Below are 17,536 nucleotides of genomic sequence, written 5' to 3'. Positions count from 1 at the left end.
GAAGCATGAGCCTCCATTTCCATTGAAACACACAGCACCCTTTTCTCTTGACAGAAATTATATCTGGCTTACAGTTAACACACATATCCTGTGTGTGTGTGTGTGTGTGTGTGTGTGTGTGTGTGTGTGTGATTTGTGCAAGAGATGGTTATTATTATGTTACAAACATGGGCATAAGGCTTGTAAACAACAACATCACTGTTGTGTTTTCAAACTCTTTTTATTCCAACCTCCATGTTGCATAGTATTGCTTTACACAGGCAATTCTCAACCCTTTGATGGCCACCACTGCTTGTCAAGAAGCTGCTATACTCTGGGAAGAGAAAATACTATAGAGGAAAAGAATGTCCACTACCATCATTAAGACACCCATTTATTTCATCATTCTCATCCTCAGAATGTAATGAAAACTTGACTAATTGCTTGGAAACCATAAAACCCAGTAGAGGCAGACAAAATAGGCATCTGTCATGGCACAAGTTAGCACAATAAAACTACAATGAAAATCCTCCAAGAATTTTTTAATTAAAAATACTGGAACAGGCACTATATCTCATACAGCATCTCAGATTTTTAGTGCCAAATTCCATCTGCTCACTTTGTACCAGAGAACAGAATCTTCTTCTTTGCAATATGGTATCTCTTACCTTCATCTCAATAACAGTTTGCAGAGCTTTTGTCTTGGCAGAGTCAGGAGCATTTTCAAACCGACGATGTATCTCCTGCACCAAAAGAAAACAAGCAAAGAGTTAACACCAAGCCAAGTTATTAAAGCCTTCTAATAAAACAGAATTGTCTCTCTGCCTTCTGATGCAGCCAACATCTAAATTTTGTTTAGTGTGATCTCACATATTAGAGAAATGACAGGCTACAGCCTACCGGACAGAACATGAGCTGATTTAAACAAACATACAGATAACTTGATCTTTGAGCACCTACCAATCCACAGCAAACTGTTCAGTTGATACAAGTGAAGCCAATCAAAATTCCTGCTACCTGGCAAGTGAGCAAGTCATCAAATGTTTAAAGGTAACTCAATTCTTGTGAAGCATAGAAATATTTTATAAGTTTGGGAGGATTCATTTAAAAAAACCACAACAATAATCTATTTTGTGTTTAACAAGGTATTGGGAGCATCTGTGCTGATAAAGCTGCTTCGCACATTTTCTACCCCAGAGTAGCAACAACTTGGTTACCTGGGATGAAAGCCTGCTTCCACAGAGGCTGCAAGGGTGGCTGAAAAAACATGAAGGGATGGTTAAGTTGCTCCAGAGGTTTACAGTGTGCCATGGGGAGGATGACAAATGCCTGTGTGATATTTCTGTAGCTATGAGAAGGGCATGTAGTCATTCTGCTAGCATGCTCCAGGGAGCTGCCTATAGAATACAAAATGGCAAAGAGCTGAACTGCTCTAAGCCCTTTCCAAATTGCTACAGGATAAAAAAAACAAAACAAAACAATTAAGGGGAAAAGCAGATCTTGACTAGTGTGTTTCCTCTATACTGATCTTGAAGAATGAATCATCCATAGGGTTATATGTTAAATGTAGGTACTGCTGTTGTGTCACACACTACAATATTAAATAAAATGAGAGAAACGTAGACGTCAAAAACCTTTGGAAACCCTATAGTTTACTGCATCTTTGTGCACACAATTAAAAATGTGATGTTAATTAACCTAATGAAGATATTTATAACCTTAAAAGAATCAAGAACATTTACTACATCACATTAAAAAATGTATTCAACCACACCTTCTATAAGGATGGTGATGAAAGATTTTACTTGCTGATAAAAAGCTTCCTTACTAAATAAATGAACAAAATAAATATGCAAGATTGATTCATACCCTGCTTTCAAAAGACTGAAAACATTAATTAAATCTGAGGTAGCGAGGTAGGTAGCCAGCATTATAGTGCTGTTAGGGTAGAGCAAAGCAGAACAGTGAAGTGATTTGACAAAGGCCACAACGGGAGTCTATCAGAGTACAGCCTAGCAGTCAAAAATGTTTCTCCCAGACTACTCTAGACTACTAGAGATTAGACTACCCTGACTCTGGACTCTTTACACCTGTTTACATAAGTTTAGTCTTGTGCATAGTAGAAAAGATATATGCAGTGGGAAACAGGTGCTATATTCAGAACCCAACTTCCAGTTTAGATTGTTTTTTATTTTTAGAATGCTGGCAAAAACGCTAAACTTAAGTTTATGCCAGAAAGCCTCTCACAGTAAACATGGTACTCCTAGATGTGAAATCAACAAGCCCAAGTTCAATGTTTCAGTGAGGACAGAAGCTGAACAACGATATCAATCTAAATTCCAGAAATCTCTGTTGAATGGCACCTAATAAAAAGTTGTCTAAAACAGAAGACTGAAATCAACATCTTTAACAATACCCTCTGAAGTTAAAAGTCACCATTTTTTACAACCAGTTAATTTTTAATAGGGGACAAAGCAAACAGGGTTCCACTGACCTCAGCATTAAAAATATGGTTATTTCTCTGACTTGCCTAATTTTAAAATGTATAAAAAGAGGGAATAGCACTGAGGAGAATTCTTCACACTTGGGTGGACCCATTAACGAAAAGTATCCTGTTTTGAGTTATATAAATTTCTCCTAAATATAAAACTGATATGCTTAACTGCTCCTGGCACACAGTCTTTTTTCCCCCTAAAGTAACGCAAGGAAAAAGGCAGGAGCTCTTAACAAAAGAAAAATAAACAACCATTCCTAAAACATTAAGTGAGAGAGAGAAAGAGGGAGAGACCTGAAGGAAAGGGAATGCCAAAAAGATTTTGCCAAAAATTTGTATTGTACAAGATATTATTTCTATTTTAGTAGTTATCACTGTGTATTAGAAACTTCACTAATGTACAAAGAGTCCCTTCCCTGAAGCTGCAAAACTAGAAAAACCCCACCATAGTGACAGAAAGACAGATATGACAGAATATACACAGGACGTCTTACAGAGAATTCCTGCACTATTCTTGCTCATTAAGAGGCACAAAACTTTACATTATAAAATATTTTTGCAACCCTTTTTGAGAAGCCCATTTGCAGCAAAGTTTTGTTTTTTAGCAAAGATAATGCCCTACATTTACAGAGATGTATTTTGCCCATCCTATACCATTCCATTCTGACTTGGATAACTTATAAGCCAAATAACTGTATCCCATCTCTGCATTGTGTGATTAGTGCTTAATTCTGACAGCATGCCAAAAACCATAAAGAGTATAAAGCCAAGGCTATCTCCCCATGCAGCAGCATCTACCTCACTAAGCACCTTAGGGAGAAAATGCTTAGTCCCACTGCTGCTAAGCAAAATAGAAAGACAGAATCTGGAGGGCACCCACCCCTTTGGCAATAGTACCACAGGGCTACAAATCGTGGGGCAGGACAACAAAACCCCTAAAACAACAATATTTTTTGTTATTAAGTATTATGAATTATCAGTGTAAAATACTATAACATACAACTAATAATAATAACAATAGACAAAAACAGGAGTTTTACATGCACTTCTGAACTCTTTCAGGTTACACAAGCAGGTAACAGTTTATAGCTCTATTATACCACACTTAAATACAAAGGGGTTAGCTAAACTGTCTCTCAGTGAAGACCTGTTGTACCTCTGTCCTTGAAAATGCCATCTGTAAAATGGGGATGACATGGATATTATACTATTCTCAGCATGTTATGAATTCTTCTACAGCTACTTCATGGAACATAAATGGTTATACATAAACTGGCAGGAGGAGAAGAAAAATCCTTTAGCTCAAGCAGCAGAAAGACTACTATGGCAACTGGTAATGCACAACAGATGAAAGACTTGGGTTTTGCTTTGCCTTGACATTTTGCATATGTGTATATTTTTAAATTCTGAAAACCATGAGGACATTTCAAGTTATGACAAAAGGAGGTGAATGTCACACATGAGAACTTTGCAGTAACCCAATCTATACCATGCAATTCCTAGAGAATACTCAATTTCTAAATCTAAATTCTAAGGAGCCACCAATTATACATTCCTCATTTTTTAGAAGTACAATTTCCCTTGTCTGAACCATGGAGCCTAATTTGCAGAACCACTGAGCAAGTGCAACTGAAGACAGCAAAAGCTTTTTGTGCTGTCTCTATAACACAATACAGTACATCTTTAGAAAAAAAATAAAATAAAATAATCATTAATGGATTCCCTATCTTGTGATTGTTAGGGAAACAATTTTACAAGAGAACAGAGTAGGAGTGGACACTAAGAAAGGATTTTCAGAAGCATGCAATCATTTTACCAATTAGTTCAGGGAGAGCAGAGTAAGAAAGTAAGAATATGAACCCCAGAATACAACCTGATGCTCAAAAACTACAGGCAATGTTGCAAGTTTCCCTAACAGAAGGCATTTGCAAGTCTTAATTTACTTGCAGTCCCACTGAGGAAAGTAAGTTAGTTAAATGTTTAATGTGTGTGTGAGAGAGACAAGACAATGGAAAGTATAACCTAAATCAGTGGTTCTCAACCTCCTCAGGCTCAAGGCACCCTTTGGAAAATGTCAGTGCTTAAATTTCATTCAACTAATAGAATAATTCTTCTGTTACAAGGATCTCAGAAAAACCGCAACAGGTCATGGCTGTTTTTAACACTATGGATTCCCATTTGAAATCTCTGATTTTACCTTATGAATCATGTTTGCACACCTAGCAGTACTAGTATTGCATGGCACCTCATGGCAGCCTTGAAAGGATCTCAAGGCACCCAAAGGTGCTATCACATCCTGGTTGAGAATCACTGATCTAACTTATCTGAAATCAGGTCATGTACCTAACATTTGTAACAAAGAAATATTTTTTCAGTTGTCTAAACTTCCAATTTCTAAATCTACCCAATCTTCTACTGACATAGAATCATAGAACAATAGGGTTGGAAGGGACCTCAAAGTCATTTCATCCAACCCCCTGTTCAAAGCAGGACCATGTCCAACTATATCATTCCAGCCAAGCTTCAGATAATGAAGTTTGTTCTGTATTAGGAGGAAAAAAAGGGAACAAAACCCAACCATTTTCAATATGACAGAGATATGAAGTTCTAGTGAGGTTGCCTTACTAATCCAGCAAGCGTACGTTTATAACACCTGATGGAATGATTGAATTCCTGGAATTACATAGTAACTGAAAAGGGTTTGTTGATTTGGAAAGATTTTTGACTGACTCTATTTTGTGGATTTTTAGAAGGAAAACAGACAAGACTTTTTTACAAGAAAATGTTGTGAATGAAACAGCCAACAACAGGGAAATGGAAACATACACCATTTGTTTAAATAATACCTTAAGCCTAAACAAAAGATGTTTGAGTTTCTAGAGACTACATTTAAACTAGGAATTCTTTGTTCATGGAATTGGGTATCCAGGTTGTAGCCATATTGGTCTAGAGGAAAAAGCAAATAGGACTCATAGTAGAGGTGATACTTTTTATTAGACCAACTAGGTTTTTGCAAAAAAAAATTATTTAATTGCAATTTAATCTTTTCTCTGATGCCTGATGAAGGGTGTTTATGCCCGAAAGCTTGCAATTAAAGGGTTTTTTTTTGCAAAAATCTAGTTGGTTTAATAAAAGATATCACCTTTACTATGAGTCCTGACTGCTTGTTCATGGAATTCAATGAAGAATCCTTTTTCATAGTCATAGATGCTGGGGTCGGAAGGGACCTCAACAGATCACAGAGCCCGACCCCCTGTCTGGGCACAAAAGAGTGCAGGGGTCAGATGACCCCAGCCAGATGCCTAGCCAGCCTTTTCTTAAAGCCCGCCCAAGGTAGGGGAAAGGACCACCTCCCTTGGAAGCCCATTCCAAATTCTGGCCACCTTTACTGTGAAGAAGTATTTCCTGATATCTGACCTAAATCTGCCCTCTGTCAGTCTGTGACCATTGTTCCCCCGTTACCCCAAGAGGTGCCCTGGTGAACAGAGCATCTCTGATCCCTTGCTGTGTCCCCATAATGAATTTGTAGGCGGTCATAAGATCACCTCTCAGTCTTCTCTTGCTGAGGCCGAAGAAGTCCAGGTCCCTCAGTCTCTCCTCATAGGGCTTGTCCTGTAAGCCCCTAACCATGAGCGGCCCTGCTCTGGACCCTCTCAAATCTATCAATATCCTTTCTGAAGTATGGCACCCAAAACTGGACACAGTACTCCAACTGCAGCCTGACCAATGCCACATAGAGGGTAAGTAGCACCTCCTTGGATCTATCTGTCATGTATCTGCTGATGCTTGATAAAGTGCGGTTAGCTTTGCTAATGAGTTTGTCACACTGACGACTCATGTTTATCTTGGAGTCCACTGTGACTCTGAGATCCCTTTCCACTTCTGCGCTGCTGAGGGTCACTTCCCAGCCGGTAGATGCGCTGGATATTTTTGCGCCCTAGATGCACTTGCCCACTTTTCTAACCTGTCCAGGTCTGCCTGCAATCGTTCCCTACCCTCTGGAGTATGCACTTCACCCCACAATTTAGTATCATCCACAAACTTGGACAGAGTACACTTCACATCCACATCAAAGTCACTGATGAAGATATTGAAGAGTACAGGTCCAAGGACCAAACCCTGCGGGACCCCACTACCCACATCCTTCCAGGTCAATACCAACCCGTATACTACCACTCTCTGGGTGTGACCGCTAAGCCAATTTGCCACCCACTGGACCGTGTAAACATCTATGTCACAGCCTCTTAATTTATTTATGAGAATAGGATGCAATACCATATCAAAGGCCTTGCTAAAGTACAAGAAAATGACATCCACCTCTACTCCTGCATCTAAGCATTTTATGACCCTTTTTGTGAGCTTTCAAGGGCCACAAGGGTAGCCCCACCCCTTGACAATTCTCCCTACCCCCTGGTTGCCACCTTGGGACTGAAGTCCCACTCCTAACTCCTGACCTTTGCCACTGGAAGTCCCTCCCCGTCCCTCAGAAATACTCCTTTTGGGAAGGGTGGCTGCCATTTTCAAACCAGAAAAAAACCCCAAATCATATAGTAGGTGTTTGATTTTTAGTGTATTTTAACTTTATTACAAAAAATATTTTTGCCATAATTTGTGTTTGCATACTGTATATGGAGGTGATTGCATAAAAACTCAAAAATTAATTCTTAGTATTGTATATTGTGTGAGAAAATGTGTGTTGGGGGGTGACTGTATGTTTGAGGGGGCAATAGGGTATGTTTGGGCTGTGTATATATGGGGAGTTGTGGGGGCAGGGTATCAGTATGTGATGTTTGTGCAGTGTGAGGGAGGGTTAGGGAGTGGGGGGAGCCCCCAGCACACTCCTCCCATGGCAAAGCAGCAGGCAGGGGCACTCGGGGTGTTGGTGCCTAGCACAGGCACTAGTAACAGGTGGCGTGTGGCTCTGGTCAGTGCTGCATGTCACGGCAAAGAGTGCAGGCCCTGCCAGGCCATCTCTATTGCTGGCACTCCCCACTGCACACACCCAGCCCTCACACTTGCACAACACAGGAGGGAAGCCCCATGCGCAGGTCCCGGGACTCCACAGGGAAGCAGGGGCCAGGGCTCTCCTTCACATCTGGCAGTGTCCTGGGACCTGCGCAGCAGAGGGCGGTGAAGACAACTGCCACCAGCACATGGGGCTTTCCTTTTGTGCTGTGTGAGTGCAGGGGCTGTGCGTGTGCAGCAGAGAGTTCCGGTGATTGAGGTGGCCCAACATATGCCGTGCTCCTTACCGTGATGTGCAGCACTGGCCGGAGCCAAACGCTGCCAGGCACCAGTGCCTGCATTGGGCATGAGCAACCCTGAGCGTGGGCTCCATGCTGCTGCCAGCTTCAGCCACATGCTCTGTGCTCCCACCTAGCTGCAGCTCCGCCCCACCCCCCACCTCCTGTCCAGAAAGGGCAGGATGCTGAGGAAGCCAAGCAGGTCAGCCTGTGGCAGCTACAGCAGTCCCACCCAGAAGCTGCATGCTGGTTGGGCTGGGCTCTTCCGCCCACAAGGGTGACAGCGAGGCAAAACAGGGTATGCTGCATAGAGGTGCAGTGATACATTAGTCTGATATCAGATCAGCACCAATATAAAGAAAATTGACTGCATCAGAAATTGGCCTGATGTGGCCGATAATGTGGCCGATAAATGCCCTGTGCATGCGCACAGCCACAGCGCAGCACATAGGCAGTGAGGAGCACAGCTCAGCAGCTTGGAGCGCTGCATGCAGCTGGTAAGTCTGTTGCGGTGGAAGGGGAGGGGGAAGAGAAAGGGTGTCGGGGGGCAGACCAAGGCCTCGGTGGTGCGGGAGGGAGTGGGGCTGGGGTTGGGCAGGCACTGCCCAGCCAGGGCAGGGGATGGCACCACAGCTCATCCAGGGAGTGCAAGTGGTGGGGTGGTTCCCACTGCTGCACGCATCCCGGGAGGTCACGGGAGAGGGGCGTGTGCTCCCAGATCTGCATAAGGTGACTGAGGACAGGGCTGCGAGGGCTCTTCCCAGCAGGGGTTGGGCTGGGTTGTGCTTGGGGAGGGTGGTAGAGGCACTGAGAGGAGGTTTGGGGGGCGGGGGCTACAGCAAATTTTGGGGTGGATGCAGTCCCTACCCCCCCATAGCCCTCTCCCAGTGCCACTGCCACCTGCCCTGAGTGCAGCCCGGCCCCAGCCCTGCTGGGAAAAGCCCTGCACAGCCCCAGCTTCCTCAGTCTACATAGATCCAGGGGTACATGCCGCCCATGCCTCTCAGTGTGCATGCAGCAACAGGAGCTGCCCCCTCTTCCCATGCCCCCCGGACAAGCCGCGGTTCTGTCCCATGCCCTGCCCTGGCTGGGCAACACTTGCCTCCATTCCCCTTCCCTTCCCACCACAACAGATTTACCAGCCAGACACAGCTCTTCAAGCTGCCAGGCTGTGTATCGGAAATCAGACTGGTATCAGACGATATGCCTCCTTAAAAACCAGGTATTGGTATTGGCCCCAAAAATCTTTATCCATGCACCGCGCACCGCTAATGTTGCAGTGTGTGTATACATGGGCACCTCACTCCCACCCTCATCGGCAGAAGGACTGGATGAGGTACAATTTGTTGGTGGGCACCACAGACAGGAGGAAAGTGCCTGGCGGGCCAGATCTGACCTGCAGGCTGTATTTTGCCCACCCCTAACTTAGAGGAATACCTAGCAAAGCAGGCAACAAACTTCTCTCTTCCGTCTTTTGCAGTAAAGCAGGTGGGAGAGTTGCTGTGGTATTGTAATAGTAAAAGCTGCTTAAAGCTTTCCTTAACTCAAATAGGAGCACCTCTTAGGGATGGCTACAGATAAAGCAGTGGGAAGTTCTTGAGAAGAATCAACCCTTCTCCTATTATACAGTAACAGGCATAAATTCAAAGAGTTCAGTTTATAAATAGCAGGATGAAGCTCAGGGAACAAAATGCCAATTCACAGTTAAATAAGTAATTCCTTTGTAGTACAATTTGCTATAAAGAACCACAATTTAGAATACCAAACTTGGGAAAACATTATAGGCTGGACACCACAGGCCCATTCTCATCTCTATTTGTATCTTTCTAAACTTCCCTTGACAGAAATAACATATATAGTTAAAACCAGTCCTTTCCAGTGTGAATGTTTCTGCATGCTGTATAGCAGTTTGTCATTGACATTGTCCAGGATGTTGCTCCTTTGCCACTGTACAGGCTGTAAGCAGAATATTTATTAAAATGTTTAAAACATCAGTGTTCTCAAGCTGCTGAGTTTACTTTAACAGTATATGAAACTCAGGAAGAAGTAATAAAATTAGACGATATTTTTTATTAAAGGATAGGCAGCTGTAGTGTGGGTTAAAGTACAGATCGTGTTCGCACATCAACAGAAAAATCGAATGTTTCCCACATGCTGAAGCAGCAGAGCTCTAAGCCACATTGCATCAACACATAATTGAATGTGGCAAGTCCACCTGGTTTTCTCACATCACAGCAAGATGTGTTTTGGAATAAAGGCAGTCTGATTCAGGGTTTGTTTCTACCAAATTTCCTTGAGCTAGAATTTGCTCCATGGATGCAAATTCTAAGTGCTGGCAAGGTTTCAGTAAAAGAACTTCCAAAGAAGAGGCTTTGGTGTGGAGTGAATGAACACACAACACGTTAACAGAGAAGTGGTAAAAAATAATACATACAAGAGGAATACAAGTATCTGCTTTAAAGTGATATTTATGCCTCTCAGTCTTTTGCCAACAACATGAAAGATTCAGAGATCCTCCTGCATTTTTTATACAAATCTCACCTCCAGACAAAAGAAATAAAAATGGAAGGTTCTTTAAGTAAATGAACATCATAATCTTCTTTGGCTTTAGCATTTATACCATTTAATCTCACATTATCATAAACATATTAATCATGGGGACAATTTACCAAGAGTTGTGTTAGATTCTCCAAATGGGTAATTTTTAAATCGACTTGAGATTTTTAAATATTTTTTCCCTCAAACAAAAATTAATTGAGGGAAGTCCTGTGTTTTGTGTTCTACAGAAAAACAGACTAGCTGATCATGTGTCCCTTCTGGATGTAATAGTCTTTAAATCTCTCCGCTTAGACAAAGCATTTTTTTACCAACCACTTCAAGGCATGAGTGATCATTGGTTTTTTCCTGAAGAACCAGACCTCAAATTCATTTTCCATGTGCTAAGTAAATTACAAAAAGCCACTTTAAAGAAAGAGAGCCCTATTTGATTAAGAGCTGAAAAATTTTGAGAAGCATGACATTCCACCACTTCTGTTTGGTCTTTTGTATAAAATAATTCTTATGCAATCCACCAGCAGCCAGTGGAAAGGTACTGTGGATACGAACAAATTATTAAATTAAAGCAAGTCAGTGCTGGTTACTGTAGAGCAGCTGATACATAGCTATTAGGGCTGTGCAACGGTTTGGTCACCGATTCAATTTAGTGGAGATTTGGCCCAATTCAGTGGCCGAAACTCTGAATCCAAATCGAATCACAAGACTCTTCAATCTCTCTGAATCAAATCAGAACCCTCTGAATCGTTTTGGAGAGATTTGGAAAGATTCAATGATTCAGACATAGACACAGCTTTATATGTTTTTTCTACATACCTCAAGGTACCAGGTGGCCTGTGAATGCTGAGATGGTGGGGCAGATGAAGTGTCCCACAGGAGCGTGGCGGGGTCCCCAGCGCGCTTGGCAGTAGACCCGAAAGTGGACCAGAATTACATCCAGTCCACTTCCAGGTTCACTGCCAAGCATGGGGGGGAGGGGGGGCCGGGCTCCTGTGGAACTCTGCCCCACCATCTCAGCATTCACAGCGTTCATGAGCCATGCCTGGTACCTTGAGGTACGTAGAAAAAACATTTAAAGCTATGTCTATGGCTGAATTGCTGATTCTCCGAATCAGCATTGAATCTTCAGATTTGGATTCAGACGAATGGAATTGGGACAGTGATCCAAATCAACAAATTGAATCACTGCCTCCGATTCAGGCCAAATCCGAATCTGAATCAAATACGGCCTGTTTTGCATACCTCTAATAGTTACTGTTTGCATGCCTGCAATTACCACACAGTAAGTGAAAACTTAGACCAGGGCAGATAACCGCTTAATGAAAAAGGATTAAATTGCCCTGACTTAGCTTTCACTTACCATAGGTACATGAACAACTAACATGAATCAGCTCTTCCACGGTAAACCTCTTCCCCCATTATCTGATTTTAATCTGACTATTCCCTATACCAGTCAGGTAGAGAATCTGAAACCCTCCTATGAAAAGTTCAAGGGGAGAGTAAGCAGAACTTTGAGTGAGCAGAACCTTTGCTTCACATCTCATCAGATCCCTGGTATTATAGTGGGTCAGCATCTAATCATGGAAGAGTTTCTTTCTTCTAAACTATTGCTGAGTTGCCTATAGCGTTCCCATATGAGAACTAATCTGGTTGAATGGTTATGGTACGAAATCCAGTGGTATCAGAGAACAATGTTCATTGAGGAAAAAAAACCATTTTTTACTCCAGTTAAGATTTCTGAATCTCCCCCTTTTTAGGTTAAAACAAAGCAGGATAAGAGATTCTACCAAATGCATGAAAATGAGTCATCCCTTTACAGCTGATCAAAATCCACTAAAACCTCTTCAGACAAAGCAACAGACACCTTTCTGGTCACTGGAGAATTCATAATGGATTAATTCTGAAGTTACTGCATTAATAACTCAAAAGTTGAGCTGTACCTAAAGAGATGTATGTACTTATACATACAACTTCTACTTAACAGAAGGAAAACTTCCTTGGAGAGAAAGAAAAGCCATATCCTACCACACTTAAGATGGAAGAAGATCAATCATCTATGAAATAGTTAAAATAGAATCTCTCAAGCTAGGAGCTGCAACCTCAAAATGGTTAGCTTTTAGGCAGCAGCATGAACACTCACAAGCTCAGTATTTGTTTCAAATCAGGTTTTAGGTGACAGTTTTATTCCCGGAAAGGTGTCTTGTCCCAAATAAGTTTGAGAACCACTGGTTAAGTTACTTGAAGTTCTTCTCTCTTCCTTGTAATGACACTGCATTTCAGCACAAAACTATCACACCTCTTGTAAAAAGGGTAAGGTTAGCCTGGGGCTTGCAACATAATACTTGGCTGCTATACATATTTTGTCCACTAGATGTTCCAATTCTCTGTCAACTACAGCTCAGGCTACCACCGGAACTGGCAAATAGCAAAGGAGAGATCTTCTCTCAGCATTATGCCCACACTGCAGTCTTGCATACATGTGAGTTACAGTGTAATGCAAACACACACCCAAACTAGCTTTAAATTGGCTGGCAACAGTTTAGCTACAGCACTGTAAAGCGTAGTGTAGACTACTTTATTCTACACATTTTATCAGCAGTGATTTGTGCATCTTTTTCCAAAGCATTGAAAAACTATCAAATATTAAACTTTAAAATGATCCTGGCATAACCCACCTAGAAAACTGCCACATTCAGTGAGGATTTCACACTGACAATTTTTGGAAGTTAAACTAGCTAAGAAGTGGTTGTCATGATCTTTACTGATATTGTATCATATCAATTTCTTAACCAGACTGTTGCACAGCATTAAGTCAAATGCCTTACAAAAGGCTAAGCGTATCACAGATGCACAATTCCTAATCAAGCTTGTTATTTTACCAACACATGAATCACGTTGGCCTCACTACAAGACTCCTTTCTCTTGAAAAGATGATGAAGAGTATCAGTTATATCTCTATCACTAAATTCTTTGTTGATTAAATCCTGTATCGAATTTTCCACTACTTTTGCCCAGGAATGATGTCATGTTAGCCAACCTGTAATTGCCCACGTCATCCTGCTTCGTGCCATCCAATTCCAACTAAGACAATTATTTAACTGTCTCTCTGACATTCAGAAAAGGTAGTTTCCCTTTCACTAGCATATAATACAACAGTTAGCATACCTATCCATTGCTCTGTAAGACCACTTGCTTGTCACAGAAAGACAGGCAAACATTTGTAGCAAGTAATAATTTAGTGGTGACCAAAAGCTTGTCCAACAGCTCTCCCAACCATAAAGTTAGTCCAGTAAAAGATATCACAAAAAAATCCCTTGCATTTCGTACCCTTCCTGGACGGCCACGGCTAAACCCTAGTAGCTCCTAGTAGGAACTATTGAAGGGACCCCTTTTCTGCTTCTCGACAATCCAAAACCTCCAGAACAAAGGAACCTAATAGCATCTGAAAATGGATCAAATAGTAATCTATTTGCCTAAAGAAATTCTTCAACCTGTATCTGCCACATTGTCATGAAACATAGTGGCCTTTTCTGCCCTTAGAATCTGAATCTGTGAATGTTCCTGTTCATCTGATTTTTTCAAAGGGAAAAGAATATTACTTGCATTGCCTTCCAGATGGTCAGAGCATTTGTGGCTCATATTAAAAAAATCTTTTAAAGCAAATATCGATACTCCAGGGTGAACAATCATAAAAACATTTTCAGATTTTATAATTTTTTAAATAACTAATTTTATTAATGTAGTTTTATTTAAGTATGAAAAAATAAAAGAAATAACATTTCTGTATTTTCACTGAATTCCAGTTTCCATTCCAAGACAGCTGACAAATCACAGTTAGAATGTAGCTCATTTTGGGATCATATGAGCATATCTCACCTAATCAATCCTGTGCCACTCAAGCACTGGTAATACCTTGGGCCTTGGATAGATGCATGTTTGAAGCACTTCCAATTTGGATTGCTTTGTGCTACAAACAGACATGCAGCTTCCTGCCAGAGATCTTCAAGTTAGTCATGATAACATGCAATAGCGGGTTCTCCAGCTAGGGGGGTGGAAAGAATAGCTCTCAGGTTCTATAAACTGCTGAGGATGGCCAAGGCCCTCCTGCTGGAAACAGGAGACCAGAGGCATTGCAGGGATTCCTGACATCTCAGGCTCCATGGATAGATGAGCCCACAGGAGAGTATTCACTGACTCTCTGCAACACTGTCTCCCCTCTCTGACTTCCCCCATGGAGTAGAAAGGGGAAGAGCTGAACATTATGAGATGCCAAAGGACCAATCAAACCTCTGTCCTGCTCTGTAGAGCATAGGGACATAACTGTAAGTGCTTCAAAATAACACACTTCCAAATAGCTGCTGTTTCATTCAGGGTTATTTCTGGAGCTCTTTGTAGGGCATGTATGTTTTCCCAGGATCTTGGTCTCTGTCATATTGAATGAAATAGTTTGAATGTTTGTAATGGTTGCCCATTAGCCAGTTTCAGGAAGAAGATAAGACTTATCTCCTTATCTAAGTCATTGTTTTTGGACTACGTGCAAAAGGTCCTGACTTTGCTATCTTTAGAAGTCTTTTACAAAAAGAGCAAATATCCTGAGTTCTGAGAGATCAAACCCTAGAGCCTTTTTGACAGATTGGTAAGAAAAGGGCACTTGCAGTGATATGGAAGTTTCCCAAAAGTAATTTAAAATGCTCAAAGGAAACTAATTACTAAGCAAAAGAATCTGTTGAGTAAGATCCGAGCCCAAATTTGGGAGTAATGACAGGCTTGAGTAGGAGTGGCCCAAGACGGCAGCTCACTCAATAAAAACTGTAACTTACTGTCCCAATTTGGAGGTGACTTCACTTGCAGAACAACGAAGGAAGAATCGCAAGTGTAGGCCGGATCAGATTGATTACCTGAACCAACCTCTCCGTGAACACGAATCTCTTAGTTCACGCTGAAGCTGCAGAGCGCCCGAAAGGGACTGAAAGAAGGGGACTTATTCCTATCAGTATTGAGGCCAGCTCACTGAATCGTATTGCTGAGGCGAGCCCATTCGTACTACTGAGGCCAACCCATTAAATTGTACTACTGAGGAATGAAACCATATTTTGGTATTTGGCTTCTCGGAATTCTCGGATTGTAAGTATATTATGAAAAATAACAGTATTGATTCAAATTTAACTTTTAGTTGTAATTGTAGTTGTTTTTGTAATACTAATTCTTATAGCATTGTTTGGGAAGGAAGTGCATTCGGAGCATTGTTTCTGATATAAGTAATTATTGTGTTCTTAATGTTTGTGGTATTTCTTAAAGCTAAGCAGTATTATATACGTAGCAAAGAGTTTTAAAATAAAATTGTGTTGTATGAATTAAGTGTGTAATCATTGTGAAATCGTGCAATCAGCTAACTACTCCCCCAGCCAGTGCATCAAAACGAATCAGTAAATTGTGTGGGATTTTCTCTATTCCATAACCCACTAGAGACAGTCTCATTTGGTTTTTCTGTTGCACAAAGTATAGTTTCTAGAGGCCTGAAATTCTTTAGTCTAATAAAAGACTGTCCCTGTTTGTCCAATATCAAGTTCAAACAATCAGTAGTATAGCTAATGGGAGGGGATGACTGTTCTGTTGAGTTGGTAGAAGAGGTGCAAAAGTGAGTAGCCACTGTACTATATAGGCCGAGCCACCATCACTGTCCCACACATCAATACTACCAAGGGTGCACAAGTGCTCAGTGTTTAACTGCCCTCCTAGTGAGAACATTCTTCTCAATATCTAACCTAAACTTCCCTGGTTGCAGCTTGTTCTGTCATCGGCCACCACTGAGAACAGCCTAGCTCCATCCTCTTTAGACGCCCCCTTGAGGTAGCTGAGGACTGCTATTAAGTCCCCTCTCAGTCTCCTCTTCTCTAGACTAAATAAACCCAGTTCCCCCAGTCTTTCCTCATAAGTCATATCCCCAGTGGCCCCAGGTGCACACCTCAAACTGGGGAACACACCCCACACACCTGCAGATGTGTGACCTAGGTCAGGGTGTGGCAGCATGATACGCATGGTGTGGGAATCCCCTACAGGAGGATTGCTGGGGCACATGTCTGCAAGTGTGGCGCTTGCTGACCATGGCCCATCCCAGGGAATGGCAGCACAAAATGCATACTCCCAGGAATCCCCCATGGTTTCTCCCCTTTTGTAAACATGTGCTTCAGGAGTCCCTCTGCAGGACAGGATCCCTCCCCAGCAGCAGACATGCACCCTGGAAATTACCCTGCCGATGTGGAGTGGTGAACTGGTCTTACCTGCTCCACACCTGCAGAGGAATCCCCAGGGTGTGCGTCTACAAATGGAGAGTGGGGTAAACCAATGCGCTTCCCTTTCTGTACCTGCAGAATCAGGCCCCAGGTTGGGGCAAGGCATCTGGTGTGACTGTCATGCGGGATTGGGCCCCTGAAGCCCCAAGAGCACCCACTGTGGGCAACTGGAGAGCTCAGGCAGCCCTAGGCTACCCATGGACTTGTGCCATAAGTAAACAGACATGTGCCACAAAAAGGCAGCAGAAACTATTACTAGAAATTGTTGTGGACCCAATTTTGGGCATTTGCGGTGAAAGAAGGAATACAGATATCTGTTTACTCAGGTTTCGTGATGCCACAAGCATTTTTATGGTGACATTTGTCTGCAGACATATACCCTGTGGCAAGACTGGTCACAGCCCTTCCCAGTCTGAACACCCAAAATGCAATTCTGTCCTTTAAACCTACTGCTTCCTCCCCAGAGACAAAGCTGAATAAGCAGGGTATAGATTTAGAACTGAGGAGACTTGAGGCCTACCTCTGCCTCTGCTGTGGACCTATAAGCAAGTCATTTCACTTCTCTGTACCTCAGTTTCTTCATCTATAAAACAGAATAATGTTACTCATCTCATTTGTAAAGTTTTCTAAGTTCTATTAATAGAGCAAGTTACATAAGAAAGAAAACATCATTAATAAACTGTGCATGTAGGTCACAAATTTCAAATCTCAAACCCTGCTTTTGGGAAATCATTTACAATTTGGAGCCCAACCCCAAAGAGTAAGGGTAGAAAGAATTTGTATTAATTTAATAAAATAAATATCTGAAATCTCCACGGCTCATGTGCTGATGCCCTTTTATAAATCTTTCAATCATTAAAAGTTCATATAAAAACGGAGAACTATTCCTGTACAATGTCTGTGTCACACCAAAACAGCAGACTCAAGATATGGATTTTGACTACCTTCATCAAATGTTAGTTATACTTGTTGGT

At 41.9% G+C, this 17,536-nt stretch overlaps 1 protein-coding gene across 9 annotated transcripts in view; it reads right to left on the bottom strand.

Moving 5' to 3' along the window:
* ERC1 (ELKS/RAB6-interacting/CAST family member 1) overlaps positions 1-17,536 on the bottom strand; it is a 490,045-nt gene that overhangs the window by 353,327 nt on the left and 119,182 nt on the right. For all 9 annotated transcript variants that reach the window (XM_059726510.1, XM_059726512.1, XM_059726507.1 and 6 more), the window contains exon 4: positions 648-722. In XM_059726510.1, the coding sequence (XP_059582493.1) occupies positions 648-722 (75 nt within the window). The remainder of the gene's footprint in view (positions 1-647; positions 723-17,536) is intronic.

This window comes from Alligator mississippiensis, chromosome 4, assembly GCF_030867095.1.
Source record: "Alligator mississippiensis isolate rAllMis1 chromosome 4, rAllMis1, whole genome shotgun sequence".
In the NCBI taxonomy this organism is placed as follows: domain Eukaryota; kingdom Metazoa; phylum Chordata; order Crocodylia; family Alligatoridae; genus Alligator; species Alligator mississippiensis.
This window is presented reverse-complemented; position numbering and strand designations above follow the sequence as displayed.